The sequence below is a fragment of the Leptonychotes weddellii genome, chromosome 3 (assembly GCF_054177405.1).
Source record: "Leptonychotes weddellii isolate Sample4059 chromosome 3, ASM5417740v2, whole genome shotgun sequence".
Lineage (NCBI taxonomy): Eukaryota > Metazoa > Chordata > Mammalia > Carnivora > Phocidae > Leptonychotes > Leptonychotes weddellii.
Window position 1 is genome coordinate 112,135,576 of NC_138371.1, and position 17,245 is coordinate 112,152,820.

At 39.1% G+C, this 17,245-nt stretch overlaps 1 protein-coding gene across 1 annotated transcript in view; it reads left to right on the forward strand.

Moving 5' to 3' along the window:
• The window catches only part of RXFP2 (relaxin family peptide receptor 2), a 41,128-nt gene extending 24,256 nt beyond the window's left edge, over positions 1–16,872 (forward strand). The window contains exons 12-18 of the mRNA XM_081815496.1: positions 1,813–1,884; positions 1,992–2,063; positions 4,224–4,295; positions 6,886–7,115; positions 7,758–8,168; positions 11,135–11,353; positions 15,599–16,872. Coding sequence (XP_081671622.1) covers positions 1,813–1,884; positions 1,992–2,063; positions 4,224–4,295; positions 6,886–7,115; positions 7,758–8,168; positions 11,135–11,353; positions 15,599–15,858 — 1,336 coding nt within the window. The 3' untranslated portion in view covers positions 15,859–16,872. The remainder of the gene's footprint in view (positions 1–1,812; positions 1,885–1,991; positions 2,064–4,223; positions 4,296–6,885; positions 7,116–7,757; positions 8,169–11,134; positions 11,354–15,598) is intronic.
• Positions 16,873–17,245: the final 373 nt, after the last annotated feature.

Here is a 17,245-nt window from a genome sequence, read left to right on the forward strand (position 1 = left end):
TCATCTTGCTCTGTTGTCATGCTCATTCTGACCCATGCAAGCTCGTGGCTTTCCTTCTACACTAGACCCAGGTGTCCTCTTCTTACCTGCAGCCCCAGATCAGAATTGCCACCTGGCAGGACAACTACACTTGGATATCATGATAGCATCTCAAAAGTAATCTGTTACAATTAATTTATAGATAACCCTTACCCTCCTGCCAGCTTCTTTTCCTGAACTTACCATCATAGGGCTATCGGCATCCTTCCTGGCAGCCAGGCTCGAAGCCTCTTCCTTTCCCTTCAACCCTCCTTACACTTCATGTCCTACCAGATGGTGAGACCTGCCCATGACCCCCTTAAGCCCTCATCAGCTTTCACATGGTACAGGGTCAAAGCCTCCTGCCTGGTCTCCATCGTTTGACTCTCCGACTTTTCATGCTTCCGACAGAACTATCATCCCATGAACCAGAGCATAGTATGCCCCTGTCCTGCTTCATATTCTCCCTCCTTGTTGCCAGATTTCAATGTTAATGTTCAGAAGAATCACAAGGGATACTGGATTAAAATGCATGTTACCAGCCTCCCTCCCAGAGATTCTGAAGAGATAGTTCTGGAGTGGGCACGAGGAATGTGCTCTTTTTATAAGAATCCTCTTTGGTTCTAATGCCTGGACTATGCCCTGGGAAGTTCTGCCTTGGAATGTATTCATGGCCCTTCCATTTTGTCTCCATGCTTATTTCCAGACTCACTTCCTCTACATCTCCCCATGCTTTCCATCCTCCACCCTCGCTGGACCATCTGCCAATTCCAGAAGATGTCATTGAATCTCAAGTTTCTGTTTCACTGATCCTGCTTAACTCTCACCTGAAAAGCTGTTCTTCTTTTATACTACCTATGAAAATCATAAAGCTTTGTTCAAACAGTTCCTGATTTCCAACTCCTTCCTCTTTATTTAGTCAGTACATCTATAATAGCACTTGCTTCATTCCTTCCTTGTTTTATAATCTAGTTGTTTATTCTAATTGTAAGCTTCTTTAGAAAAAGACTTAAGTCTTAGTTATTTGTAACTCCCACATACCCATCAGCAGCTCCAAAGCATCAAAAATAGATAAGATCTTTTGTTTGAGTTTTAAGCAATTGCATGTCTATTTCACTTTTGAACATCTTCCCTTTAGAAGGATATTTTGGACTCTTGAAGAGCCCTGATTCCTTCTGTATATATTCTGTAGAAGCATTTCCCTATGATTCTTCATGGATTGGACAGTCCTATTATATTTCATTCTAAATTTTTAATTTCTTTTAAAAAATAGTACCATATCAAAATAGATTTAAAATGTGCAAATTCATCCATTCAAGATTATCTGGGCAGATAATATGTGGCCAATACTGTCCTAGCTGGAAAGCAAGAGTAAGTAGAAGACAGAGGTCTTGGCCTCAGAAAGCTTGTAATACAGTTGGATAAACAAGATATCATATACTTGAACCAAATAAGAATCACAGAAATAATGAATGATCGAAATGTACAGAGAGTACCTGAAACAGAGGAAATTAATCAAAGTAGACATTGAAGCCAGGTTGGGAATGTGTTGGAGAGAGATTGAGAGGAAATTCCGGACAGGAACTGGATGAGCAAAATATCACACGTCTGAAAGTGATGGAAAACACTCCATTTGGCTGACTCACACAGCCTTGTTTTGTAACAAGTTATCAGGTTGGTTAAATTGGATCATATTTTCTGTTACATCCAATGGGATGATGATAATTGTGAGGAGTAATAACCATGTCATTTATTTCCTATGTAATTGTGTCGGGTTTTCACTCTCATCAACAGGGACCTGTCTAGCAATATGATAATGGAGCTACCACCCCACATTTTTAAAGACCTGAAGCTTCTACAAAAACTGTAAGTTCTTCTTCCCACCATCAGCAGATTTAAATGGCAACATCTTGAGCTTCCAAAATAATAACATCCTGATGCTTCTTTCCTCCCTCTTTCTAATGGTACAAAAGGAATCTGTCGTCCAATCCTCTTTTGTATCTCCACAAGAACCAGTTTGAAAGTCTTAAACAACTTCAGTCTCTGTAAGTGAAATATAACAGTATGTTGATTATCATTTTAGTGGATGTACTTTACTCAGAACCACATTTATTTTTAAATGGGTATTTGATACACAGAGGGGTTTTTATTTGAGCGTGCATCATCAGACAGTTGTGAATATCATTGTTACCATCAAGTATGTACCGAATGACAGCAAAACCATTCAATATGTTGTAAAAAACATTTCTGTGTTTGAAGCTACGTATACCAGATTCACATGGAAAAATCTCATCCTGCAATCTTCGCAAAGAATTAAATTTTCAATAGTTTGGTTACTGAACAGTTGGTAAAAAATTATGTAAGACTTGCTTGCTTTTTCCTTTCCCCTTTGCTACAACAGTCTACTTGATATTGGTCTACGGTGCATGCTTTTTATATTTCTCTCAGTAAAGAAAAAAATTATCTCACCAATATGAACATTCAGGCACTTAATGTTGTTTAGTATTTTAAAATTTCAAATGTATGAGGTTTAAATAGAGTCAAGAACTCTGCCAGTTTTTCTCTGAACTTCCTCATTCCTTTCCCAGGAATAACCATTGTTGGTTTAAGTTTGTTGTTTGTTTTTACACGGAGGGCATACATATTATGTGATCTCAGCCTTAAGCTTTTGTTCATTTAATTCCAAAGATTAATCCTTAATATCACTTTTTCCTCTTGCTAAATAGTTTTCTTTTGGAAATTAATTCCAGATTAAGTTCTCTTTCAACAGGTATTAGTGAGCATCCACTGATGAAAAAGACTTGGTTCCTGTTCTTAAGAAGCGAGAATATAAAAAAACAAAGATGTGTGTGTGTGTGTGTTATACATATATATAATATATTGTTTTTTCATATAATAATAGACCTTAGGATGTGAACAAAATGATTTTTCACTTACTACACACTGAATCCTAAAAGTCAAAATATCATGCTACCACATCATGCCTTTCTAAAAGTCAAATTAGAAACTATTTACCCAACACCTTTCTTTATTTATTTTCTTTATTGTCTCAATCCTTTTTTTTTAAGATTCATTTACACATTTATTTTACAAACATTTGCTGGCTGCCAATTTATTCATAGCATTGTCTTAGGTACCCAAGATATAGTGACGCCTACCCTTTTGGAAACTATCAGCTATTAATCAAATAATCACACACAATCCATGTAGAGCTAAAACTGTGATAAGCCCAGGAGAAAGCCAGAGAGCAAAAGAAAGAGGGAAACCAATCCTTTAAAAAGGACTCAAAAGTTTCCTGCATCAGAGGCCCTGGGACAATTCTGGAGTATAATTGCTCCACTAGGTTTCATTTCTGACTGCCGAAGAACAAGGCAGTTCTGTGAAAGACTCAGTGGATGGGTGAAAACTCAGAACCATGTCAAGAAATCCTTATTCAGATCAGTCAAAAAGAAACTGAGTGAGAATCAAACATCTTTCAAAATAAACCTTAAAAGTAAAAGGCTTCTGTCTTTTTAGATTTTCCTCTCTCCATCTGTTTCCTGAGAACATGGCAGACTCCCTTAATTCATGCCGTCCTAAAGAGTCTTCAAAGAATCTGTATTTGAAGAAGCTTCTGGATAAATGAGGAATATAGCGGTTCCCACTGGAGCCCTCTGAGGACATCTCATGGGGTCTGGAGGAAGGAAAGGCGTTATGCTTCCCACTACTGTCTTAGGAACACTTGTCCTGAATTGAAGCCTTGCTTACTGCTTCCATGGTTTTCCACCCTAAAGATGCACAGGCCTGGAAGAAACGACTGTATTTGAATCCAGGTTCTCACAAAACTTAATTCAGTGATGTTCTCAGGTTGGAAATATCAGTTCCTGTCTGAAACCCTCTAAAGCTCACATGGCGTGGTCTATAAAATCAAACTAGGCAGCCAATTTCATGATCACACAAATCACCACTGCCATTTTTAAATCAAAGAAATGCATGAGGATGTTCTATTAGAATGTAATTCAGCATATGAAGTGACAAAATCAGCTCCAACTTACAAAAGTCATAAATAGAAATGGCAATCTCCTAAGATAGTTTACTGTAAAATTTTCATCCTAATTTTAACTGGTAATAAGACTTCGAAGCATGGTATCTAGGATATGACAAAAAATGCAATTATTAAAAAATTAAGCCCTGAAAACATGAAACCTATTGTGCATATTTTCCAGAGACCTGGAAAGGATAGAGATTCCAAATATAAACACACGGATGTTTCAACCCATGATGAATCTTTCTCACATGTATGTATGTATGAAAAATGGAGAAGTAAGCATGGCGAAATATTGTCGATGTTCTAGTATAAACTGTCTAATGTATCACTGCAATGTGTTTTTATGCAAGAAAAGTCTTTTTATTGAGAACTTTTTAATTTTGTCACCTTTGGTCCCTGTTCAAATAGAGTTCAATATTATGATGTGCCGACATGAATGACACTTCTCTCTGGAAACACGCTGTTTATCCAATTGAGGCCCAATAAGAGATCAGGGTACCAGAATGCCACACATTACACAAGATGAAGTCCCTGGCTAAATGGTACTCAGGAGACCTGGAAACATTAATTCACCTCACATGAATGAGCAGTCGGCTGCTCTAAGATTTGAGCCCTTAGGAAGAAAGGTGCTATATAAATTCCAGGTGTTGTTACTGTTACTAAGTGCACTACAAAATGGAGGTAATTAATCTTTATAGTAGTTTTTGATGTCACTTTAATATATTTGGCTAAAGTGCACTGTGTAAGTTGTGTTATATTAATATATGTGTTTATGACATGATTCATTTCTTTATCAACTGTGTACTCTAATGTGTTCATGATTTCAAAAATTAACCCTTGTTATCCACAACAATAGGGAGGATTCGGTGTAAGATTACAAGTTGGGTGCAGCAAGTGGATGAAATGGTTGGTGTGAAGGTGCTCTTTTGGGAGAACATTTTGTTTAAGTCTCTGCAGTAGGTGTGATTACTAAAAGACAAGTACTTGATGCATATCCACATGGTTTTCATCATTTCTCTTTCTGTGGCACCAGTAGATACTTATTTAATGAGGCTATCTTTTCCTTGTTGAGGGTAGAATGTGAGGTCCTTTTAGATTAGAGAAATTCAACCTTTTTAGAACTTGATGGAGAAGCTGCCACTTAAAATAAGGTCAAGAAGCAGCTAATAATTAACAAAAAATATTTTAACTTAGTTACTTCCCTACTAAGTGACCTAGCTTCTCTTCACCTCTTTGTCCACCATTTATTGAAACACTTCCACCTCATAACCCCCTCTCCTTCCACCTGCTGACCAGTGCCATGGTCATAGCAGGAGGAAAGGTTGAATGACCAAGAGACCTTAGCTGGGTCCATCTGAAGACAGTGGACATAATGGAATCTTAAAGGAACTAAAAGGTCAAGTCAAGTGTGTACCAAGGACTCCAGGCAAGGAGAAGATAAAAAGGGAATTATACATCAAGTTCCTTTAATTGCATAGATGATTTCCGGAAGCTCGACTGTCAGCTACTTGAGGGCAGCGATTGCCCCCTATTTCCCTACCTGACAAGCCCAGCACTAAATTATCCATCTTTCACGTGATCATCTAGGAAGTATTTGTTGAATACTTCGCATGTGTCAGGCACTGTTCTAGGTCTGAGAACACAGGACAAACAGGAGAGAGGAGTGTCTGCCCCATGGAGCTTCCATTTAGCTTTGGGAAACAAAGTGAACAAATAAACTGTGAATAAACACTGTGGAAATAAGTGTAGCAAGACGAAAGGACAGAAAGAGGAGATAGATGGTTCACATAGAAGAGAGAAGTGACGTCTGAGCAGACCTGAATGGAGGGAGGGGCAGGTCTGGCAATATCTAGGGGGAAGAATCTTCCCGGCAGAGGGAACAGCAAAAGCAGTGCAGTAAGAAGAGGGGTGAGCCTGGCTTCTTTGAGAATTGGAAGAAGGCCAATATGCCTGAACGGAACGAGCAATGAAGGGAAGGTGAGGTGGATCTGGGCAGCCAATCGATCACGGGGGCCTTGAGGCCTCGGCAGAGTAAAGCTTGATTTAAGTGGCTAGTCTCAAAACCGCATGGGGAGATGGCAAAAAAGGATTAGACAAAGAGAAATGAACTAAAAGAGGTGGTACAAGAAAACAAAAATGGAATACGTTTTAATGGGGGGGGGGAGCCTAAATACACAGGTTTGGGGAATGGCGATAAGCCAAATGACCTCCCAATTCAAACACGTCAAGCTTCCACACACCTAGATCAAAAATACATTGATCACAAACAAACCTATATTTGCCTCTAGAAATTGTTTAAGCCCTTTTAGGCCCTGGTATGAAATCTGCTTCTTCTCCTAGCTCCCATGAGACTGAGTTTTCCTAGGTCTCAGAGACTAGGAGACCGCCAGTGTCAGGGAAAAGGAGGCTGGTTAAGTGAGTATAATTAAAACGAAGCACAAGACAGGGATGTTTTTAGTTTCCATCCCAAACCCAAGCCCCTGAATGTTTGCTGCAGGTCAGTGTAACAAGGACAATTTACTTTTTATAATACCCTAAAGAATAATTCAATGTGATGATGAAAAATGGAGTCCTAGAGACTTCACATTCTCATGTCCTTCCCTGACTCGTTTCAGTCAAGGCACAGAATTTCTATGTCCTTCAGGTTCTCCGTCTTCCCAAGAAGCACACTGCCTAGAGTAACGTAATATTTGATAAAGAAATCTATAATCACTATAACCAAAAATAAACAGACCTAGCGAAGTTGCATACCTGACAGAGCAACGGCTCTGATACAGGACGGCAACTCTAGTTTTTCTGTCATTGCTGTGAAGTGACTCTTTTTTTCCCTTTGAATTTAGTTATTTCACAAACTTTCGGTACTGCTCCTATGCTCCCCATGTCCGCATATGTATGCCCTTGACTGACGGCATTTCTTCATTTGAGGACCTCTTGGCTAACAATATCCTCAGAATATTTGTCTGGGTTATAGCTTTCATAACCTGCTTTGGAAATCTTTTTGTCATTGGCATGAGATCTTTCATTAAAGCTGAAAACACGACTCACGCTACGTCCATCAAAATCCTTTGTTGTAAGTACGTTTCCTATCTAAGTGGATTTAGGATGTCTTCTGTGATGTGTGCACTACATACATATTGGCCTTCAACCATGGCACTTAATATAAATTATATGAGCTGAGCAGCTTTTTTTCTAAGAATGAAGTACTGTTCTCTTTGACTCTCTGTTTTAGATTGCATCTTAATTAGATTTGCAGTGATCCAGCACCCACCGTGTGGGGTTATATCTTGGAAATGGGGTAACAAGGAGCCAATGAGTCAATGGACAGATTATGGAGGACAGGTTTTGGGTTATAAACTAAGCTCTGTTAAACCTTCAATTACAATAGCACCCATGTTCCTCAAGCCCAAAGAAAATTATTTTCTTTATTAACTATGCAAGTGATATTTGTTTGCTGTTCAAAAACTAGCTTCCCACACACAAATTTCCCTCCCACACACACACACCACCACCATTATTTTTAAATTATAAAACAAAGACCCAGTGTGGTACTTTAGAATTAGGACACCTTTCGTGAAGTCCATTGTCCTTTAGAGACTGTTGTCGGTGTTTATATTAGTTCATTTAATACAGGATGGAGGAGGAAGACCTAATTAAAAAACCAAAACAGAGATGCTGGGAACTACCAACAGACACTGTATTAATTCTTTAACAGGTGCAGACTGCCTGATGGGTGTTTATTTGTTCTTCATTGGCTTTTTTGACATAAAATACCGTGGGCAGTATCAGAAGTATGCTTTGCTGTGGATGGAGAGTTTACAGTGTCGTCTCATGGGGTTCCTGGCCATGCTGTCTACCGAAGTCTCTGTCCTGCTGCTGACATACTTGACTTTGGAGAAGTTCCTGGTCATTGTCTTTCCCTTCAGTAACATTCGTCCTGGAAAATGGCAGACCTCGGTCATCCTCACTGGCATCTGGATTGTGGGATTTTTAATAGCTGTGATTCCATTTTGGAATGAGGATTATTTTGGAAACTTTTATGGAAAAAATGGCGTATGTTTCCCACTCTATTATGACCAAACAGAAGATATAGGAAGCAAAGGGTATTCTCTTGGAATTTTCCTAGGTAAATTATATGTTTCATTTTCTGGACCAATGTAATTCTGATAGAAAAAACAGAAATTTCAGCAAATGTGTATTTGTCCACTTCAGAAAGTAAAAGATTATACTCCAGACTGTCCTTTTTGAAAGAAAAGTTCTTATTGAATATTTAGAGTTTTTATTTAACTTTTTATTATAGAGATTTAGTTTGAGAAACAAAAGCATACTGTCTGGATGATGTTTTATTATCTGTAAGACCCTTTGATTTTCACATCGTGACTCTGAGCTGGAGGAATTCTAGTTTTAGTGCCTTGACCTGCGACCCCACCAAGTTATCTGAAATCATTTGTTTTTACAATCTAGATATGAGTTAAGTAAATAATAATAATAAAATTCTGGAAACTCACTAGCAGGAGATTACTGGAATGGAAATACCAGGGAAGTTTATTGCCTTTGGTAAATGCAGCTCTAAAGTCAACAACATAAGAGTACTTAATAAAACTGTTTGCTTTTCAGTTTTCTTAATTCCCCCTAATTTTTTAGAAAAGATCCTACTTTCTCTGTTAAAAAAAGTGAATGAGAAGTTTAGCTCTTTAAGGTTAGAAAAAAGCATTTGTTATTGTCTAATAAGTATCCTCCTGCTTAAAATTAAGACGACTTCCACGTCATTTTTTAACTAGGGCAGTATTATCATTTTAATTTCCCTTTCTCATCTTTTCCTCTCATCTAAGTAGTCAATAAGCTCTATCATCATTTCTTTTTCATTGAATAGTTTTTCATTAAAATATGCCTCTGTCTTCTATTTCTTCCAGTCTGTACCTACTACCACCCAAATTTAAAACCTCACTACCTCAACCCTGAAGGGCTTATTAATAAGGGTTTATTACATTAGCCCTTACTAGTCCTCTGGCCTTGGAGGCTTTCTCTCTCCTATTAACCTGTTCACTACCTGAGTATCAAAAAGACTGTGTTTGCCCCTCCAAGACCTTCAATGACTTCCTGCTACTCCCAAGGTCAATTGTAAATCAATCACTTAAACGCAAAACAAAATGACTCTAACAACCTGTCCCAGATCTTCATCTATTCCTTCTCTTCTCCTGAGAAATACACTTTCTTAGCACCATTTTAATAATACTCTTTACACACTACCCTATTCTATAGCTATTTTTTCATGAATAGTGTAAGCTGTTCCTAGCATAGATGCACTTCATAGACACACACACACCACTATATTCACTGATTCGTCAAGGATTTATTAAGCACCTGCTATAGGCCGGCACTATTTTGGGTACTGGAGATACAATAGATCAGCCCTCACAGACCTGCCACCAGAAAGGGGGATAAAGACAAGTAAATGCATTCTTACATCACAGACTCACAAATGCCACAAAGAAGGAGTACTGGATGTTCTAGGAGCCCCAAATCCCAGCACCAGGAAGGCTTTCCAATAGAAATGAGTCCAAACCCTCAGGCCCAAATGCTAAGAAGGCATTAGCCAAGTGAAGTCTATTCCAGGAGAAGACATAGTAGATGTAGAGGCCCATAGACAAGGAACAGGTCCAGATGAAGGGCCAAGGAGTTAGGTGAGGCTGGACCTTACAGTTAAAGGGGGTGGGATAGGCTAAAATGGGTTTAGCACCTGTGACATACTCCAGATAGACAGATAGTAACACACACACACACACACACGTATCTCATCATCATCTATATACACTTGGCTTACCTATGAGAGGAGTCCCAGAGCCCTTTCTTCTCTTTAAAGAGTATAAGAATACACAGTTCTTAAATGAATTCTTTATTTTAGAATGGAATTAGATTTAGAGAGAAGTTGCAAGGTTAGTACAGTTTCCATATGCCCCTCACCCAGTATCCCCTATTGCTAACCTCTCGCATCCCTATGGCGCTTTTAGAACACACACTTTTGGTCCGTTCATGTCTGTTTTCATAATTTGCACCAGAGGATCATCTTTAACAGTCATTTTCTTTTATTCTTAACTGAAGTTTCTGACAAAAGGCCTAACATAAGCCAATTTTATAAAATTCTATTGTATGACTTTATTATGAGATACTGTAGAATGTGAAATACCTTGAATAAAAACAACAGAACACTGGGAATTTATAGAATTTTCCCCTAGACCTCACCCATCTCTTACATATAGTCTAGATTCAGAAGAACATTTTTTAAGCAACTTTGAAATTGTAAGCATATTTTATGTTCACAGTGAAGAATAAGATCATTACTCAGGAATTTTATTATAGAAAGAATATAACAAAGTGACTAAGAAGTCAACATTATAAGATAATGATGTTAAGTGAGAATCGTTTAAACATATTTGACCCTAAAATAATAAACCATATAGTTGGATTTTTTATTTTTTCTTATTTCTTTTTTTTTCTAAAACAAGTCTAAAGGGTTCTGAATTTTAGTTTAAATTATTGTAAGCTATCTGAGAAAAAAAACAAAAATGGATTTTTGTTCTATGTATTATTTTTACTTAGGACCCCCCCCCAAAAAAAACATGAGAAATAATGTTTCTGAGGCTATTATCTTCTTGCTATTCCAAGGTTATCTTGTTCATATTTATAAGATAAAGAAATGGGGTCATGTTTATTTTTTGAGATGTACGTATGATTACAGCAATCCCTTAAGATTTGAATTTGCAGAGAGCAAGAAATGATAATAGCTTTTTTCTGACTTTAAAAAAGCTAAAATTCACCTCACGATACACCTAGATCTGAATTTCAGAGCTCTGTAACTCTTCATAAAGGGTTTGTGTATTTTAAATATCTTTTTGATCTGACAAACCCAATTCCGTTAGCTTATAGCCTTAGATTCAAGGTTTTTAGCTGATTATGACTGGGCTTACACAAAAGAATGCTTCTTGGTAGTACAGCATGAGAAGAGGCACCATAATGAACGTCTATGTAACACAGTATTTTTACTGTTGATTTCTACCCCTGAGATGTTAAGAGCTGTGCTTTTCCCAACAGGTGTGAACTTGCTGGCTTTTCTCATCATTGTGTTTTCCTATACTATTATGTTCTGTTCCATTAAAAAAACTGCCTTGCAGACTTCGGAAGTGAGGAATCACATTGGAAGAGAGGTGGCTGTTGCAAATCGTTTCTTTTTTATAGTGTTCTCTGATGCCATCTGCTGGATTCCTGTATTTGTAATTAAAATTCTCTCCCTCTTCCGGGTGGAAATACCAGGTCAGTCCCTTCTATTATTCCCAAGTACATTGTGCCATCTTACACTCCCTGATGAGGACAGAATACAGTGCCTGACATATAGTAAATTCTCTGTAAATACCTACAACTTTGGTACAAACAGTTATTATTTTCTTCAGTATTTTATAATCTGTATTCTAAGATAGAAACTGGGGAGTGGGGCAATCCAGACAAGAATGATAAGAAAACAGGAGCTGGGAAAAAAAAAACAAAAACTAAGACTTAGTGTCTCATTTCTACCTGAGCTAGATAGTGGTTCTTAACCAAGAGTACACAAAAAAAATCAAAATATATATGCCCAGGTTCTAGATTTAATCTACAAGGGCAAAGGGCTACACACGGGGATTTTGGAAAAGTTCCCCTTGTGATTCTGAGGCACACACCCCTGGTCCCTGCCCTGTGGTTTTCACACGAGGCTCCACTCTGCAGAGTGTGAGATGTTCTGTACAAGTGCTTCATCAAAAAGGCCAGGTTTCCCACCCACACCCCTAGTTCAACCAGAGGAAAAAACCTTTCATGAGTTAGGATTTCATTTGAATCCCTTTCTAGGACCTAGAAATCACAGCCATGCAGGGCCCACTCCACTTGGGGAGTCCATCCAGGGCAGGAATTGTGTCTTATTCATCTTGGCACCCCAGGCTCATGCATGGGGTTGGCCCTTCAGAAGCACTTATAAAAGTGTGATGAATGTTTAAGTACCAAACAGTTGTAACAGTTTATGTCCATCCAGCTTGTGCACAGAGTCATGGGAGGCCTTGTCAAATGCCTCACTGCAAAATGACACAACATCCTCAGCTTCCCCTTAACCTGTCCATATAGCCTGACCACAAGGCAGAGGTGTCCCTGGAGCCATGTAAGGTGTGAAAGTGCAGATCAAGAGAGAGATCGGGGCTGACTACTTGGACCTTCCACTAGGCGGGGAGAGCAGAGGCCATAAGAATGTGTGTGCCATCGCTCGGGGCTGGGGAGAGCCAAGTGGCTGTGAGGACCAGAGTTAATTAAGAGGAAAGATGAATTGTCCAGTCTGAAATATCCAGTCTACTACAACTTCCTGGGCATCTCAATGTTTACATTCTTACATTCCAAATTCAACAGGACTAAAATGGCCTTTGGCCTCCATTGCTCATGGATTAAAGTCCAAATGCTGGGATCAGCATCAGAAATGTTTATCTCCCACTCTGCCCTCATGTATTCTGTGATCCAGGCCCATTAGAATTATTGGGATTTTTTTTCTTCTGCACCTTTTTGATGTCTTGCCTTTCCTGAAGTTGTTCCCTCCACCTGGATTGTATCTTCAACCTATAAGACTCTAGCTACTAAATACCCCTTCTCATACTTCAAAATTCAACCCAAATACTCACTCTCCCATAGCACCATTCCAGACCTCTCTCCAGCCCACTCCCATCCAACTCAATTGCTTAAATGTCTGTTACATATTGTTCATAGTTCATTTATTAGCCTCATCTGAACCGCCTCCTACCAGCGTTATTTTTTAATGTGTTCATTGCTTCCTTCAGATTATAAGCTTTAGGATGTTAGGGACCATGTCTTGTTCATCTTTCCACAGTGCGTTTCACATAATGTTATTTAATAAATGCTTCTTCAACTAAAGATGCTGAGCTGGTCCAAGAGTGGTGGAACAGTGTGGGAAAGGAATGATCTCATCAACCTCCCCAACTTCTTTTTCCACACCTTTTGATGTCCTTCCCCACCTCAGTCACTTGCTTCTCTTGAATGTGGGAGGAGGCAGCCTTGTGTGGTGGAAGAAGGACCAAGTGAGGCAGGAGTCCTGGGTTTCTGTCCTGACCCCACCACTGAGCAGTTGAGGAAATGTAGGGAGGTCACCTCACCTCATGGAGATGATTTTCATATGGTCTCTCAAATTCCTTCCAGTTTTCATATTCTGTGAGGCTTTTTCTCTCTGTATTACTCTGCTTGGGCTGCCATAACAGAGTAACACAAACTGGGTGGCTTAAGCAACATAAATTTATTTTTCACAGTTCTGGAGGGCTGGAAGTCCAGAATAAACTGTCAGCAGATTTCTGTTGTGGCCTCTCTCCTTGGCTTGCGGGTGGCCACCTTCTCACTGCGTTCCCGCATGACCTTTCCTCTGTGCGTGTTCCCACAGTATCTCTCATATAGGAAAGTTTCCCTCTTCTTATAAACACACCCATCAAATTGGACTAAGGCCAACCCTAATGGCCTTATTTTAACTTAATGACATCTTTAAAGGGCTGTCTCTAACAGTCACATTCTGAGGTCCTGGGTGTTAGGACTTCAGTGTATGAATTTGGGAGGTCATAATTTAGCCCACCACACTGTCTGATTTAGAATCAGGAGATGTCTGGTGATCCATGGTATCTGAGAGCCGCAGGAGTAATCATCATCCCTGGAAAGCCTGCGACATTTCAGATCATGACGGGAAACTGGAATAGGAAAAAGAATGTTTTGTGAAAACCTTATTGGGCCATACCTCAGTCTTTCTCTACATTTATAGCTCAATACTTTGAGGTTTGTCTTGGACACTTCAATGGGCCTAAAAGAGTAGCCCTGATTATTTTTGACTAAGCCCCTTCTTGTTTGCCCAACTTCCCATGTATTGTAGGAAATGCTGCACTCACTGACCTAAACCCATCTTGTGCCCACCCCCCAAGAACTCTGGAGTGTGCTCCACCATGGCATGTCACTGATAGTATGTGTGGTCAGCCTGGAAAAATAAGCCAGCACTAGCCTTCCTTTCTCAGAACTCACCTGCTGACTTTACATTAGTGAGTCACCTTGAGACTGAATAGGAAGTCTCATTCCTGGTCACAATTTCCTTTGGGGACGTAACAGACAAAAAGCAACTTACTTTGTTCTGTTTTGCTTTGGTTTTTTTTTTTTTTTCAATCATGCACTGTCCATATTGTTTAATTTTTAAAAATTAAATGCAAGTAACATAGTAATATGAAACTTTAATAAATCTAAGATATGCTAAATATAGATATTTTTCTTCCATATTCTTTCCAGTTCAAAAAAATAAATAAGGACAAGAAAGAGAAGATGGGATAGGAAAAGAGGAAGGCAAACAGAAAAAAGGAGAAGGGAGAGATAACAAGAGAGAGGAGAGAGAGGAAGAAAGTTCAGATAAGCAGTCAGGAAAAATAGAAAAGAAAGAGAAGAACAGAAAGGATGGAAGGAATAAAGCAGGGCAAAGAAGAACAAGTAACGGTATCTAAAGGATAAGAAAATTGTGAGGGTGGGGAGGAAAGAGAAGGTGACAAAGGAGAGTGACAGGGAAGGTATCCCTGGCCTTAACGATCCAGCTCTTCACCTGAGCTGAGAGTTCTTTGCATTTTTGGAGATGTGGGAAGAGGCAGCATAGTGTGGTGGGGTCAGAGAATCACAGGTATTAGTGCTGAAGAGGGACGTCAGCAGAGCCGCCGACTCTGACCCAGCCCCCTGACTTCGATCAAGTAAGTTATCATCAGCCCTTTTCACAGATAGGGTAGTTGAGGTCCAGGGAGCTTAGATGATTTGCCCATGGTCACGTAGCTAAGTGTCTGACCCTAAGAGCAGGCTGTGCATAAAGGGGAAAACACACTTCATCTTAACCAAGCGCATGATGTATTTGGAAAGGACACTACCATCACAAATTTCTCCTCACAAAGGACTTTTTGTGGCATCTTTCCCTTAATATTCTAAATGTATCTGTAAGGCTCCACACAAAAGGATTGATTAAGTTGGAAGATGTATTCTCATTTGCTCTTCACATTTTCAGCCTCCACTCTGGATAGGATGGCTGGAATACAGGGGTGGGGCAATAAGGCCTTCAGGAGTGGAGTTAAGACCAAGGTCAGATCTGACCCTGGGCTAGACATTTCCTGAACACTGATCTATTGATTAAGAAGTATTTCCTCATTTTCTTACTTTTCTATCAAGAAAAGCAATAAAAACAAGAAAAATACATTACATATCAACTTAAATCTATGAAGTGTTTTTTACATATTTCCTCTCATTTGACCTCACAACAAACTACCAAGTAGTTCCTGAAATTCAGAATGGTAGGACCTTGGATTCATAGCTCCTATGCTCCTCCCACAGAGAGATTTTCAATAAGGTGAAAGAAAACTTGAGCAAACTAGGTAGCCCTCCCCAAATAGCATTGACTACAAAATGTTATGTGTTATTTGTGTTGTTTAAAATTTCCACTTCATGAAATTTTCCACACTTCATTTCCCTCTCCAGGCACAATCACCTCCTGGATAGTCATTTTTTTCCTTCCAGTAAACAGTGCCTTGAACCCAATCCTCTACACTCTCACAACCAGCTTTTTCAAGGACAAGTTGAAACAGCTGCTGCACAAACATCGGAGGAAATCGATTTTCAAAACTAAAAAAAAGAGTCTCTCTACATCCATTGTGTGGACAGATGACTCCTCTTCACTTAAACTTGGGGTTTTGAACAAAATAACCCTTGGGGATGGTACAGTGAAACCAATTTCCTAGTAATGGTTTTAGATCCCTGGACTTGTTCAGTGGACGACTTATAAGAAAAGTACAGCGTTTGGAAGATGACATCTGCAATGCTTTTCATCTCCACCAACAACAAACCTTTCTGCACGGAGAGCACAGCAGAATGACTTCTGGCATGCACCACAATCCAATGGCAGCTGTACTATTTATCAACCGTGCCAAGAACTGTACCTATGGGTTCTTCTCACCCTTACGTTCCTGAAATCACTAGCGAATCCATATACAGTAGGCTGATGTGCAGTTGGTCTGTAGCTAGTCAACACTACCAACCTACATGTTGTCACTTCATGGTTTGCTTTGAAGTTGAGTTGCACTGTCCACAAAATAAAACATTCATGACATCTAATGCCAGTGTGAACACAATAGCATAAGCCTAGCATCTCTTCCCTTGCTTTTTCAATGTCAAATGAAATCATCAGCATCCTGCTGTACTGATGGAAAAGGATTTCTGAGATGTTCACCTTCCTCAAGCCCAGCCCTCCAGAGGCCGGAGGAGTGGAAACTTTGAAAGCAGATCTTTACACAAGGCTGTCACATCCAACACAGAAGCAGAGAGACACACTGACTAAGCCTAGTACCATTTGCCTTCTTGGCTATCATTTAATGTCGGTAGAGCTGAGATCTAAAACAAGATATTTTTCTTCAGATTGCCCAGGACACAAAGAAAAATTGGGCACCCCAACTGCCAAAGCTATATTTTAATATCTTTCAGGTATAATTTCTTTAGAGCTGTATTCCTATTGCTAGAAAGTTCTGCCTTCACAGAACACACGGATGAGAGGTATTAAAGGGGATTTAAGAACAGTGGTTGGATTGGGACCATTTGCATACTCAGAAAAATTCCCACTGTTTTTAACAAAAAGGCCAGTAAGTTTGGATTTGATTTTTGAAAATGAAAAGTACTTGTGAAGGCCTGGACGTGTTGTTATCATGTAAGTTTATATGTGAAAAAAAATCAGGTAAATAAAATTATATTTTGCATTTGTCCATATATTACTTTATGTTTGACAAAGACTACAGAGAGTGTTTATTGGCTGTTACCATGTTTCTCCTGATAGAGAATATAGCTAGGAAACACAACACCTAGTTAACAAGATACATCTTAATTTTTATCTTCCCCCTTTTTCCCGAAGCATGAGGCAGTAACTGAATGTGTTCACTGCTTGCTTCACTCTGAGTTCCTTTAATGAGTGGAATGTAAGCAGCTGAGAACTCCAGATTACTCCCTATTATGTGGATCCAGTAGCAGCCAAGAAAGAATCTTAGAGTTCATATGTCACAGCAGTTCTGGTAATTTACCTGTTATTACTTAATAGTGACTAAAAAAACCATTGTGTTTTGATCAAGTGAAATATTTTTT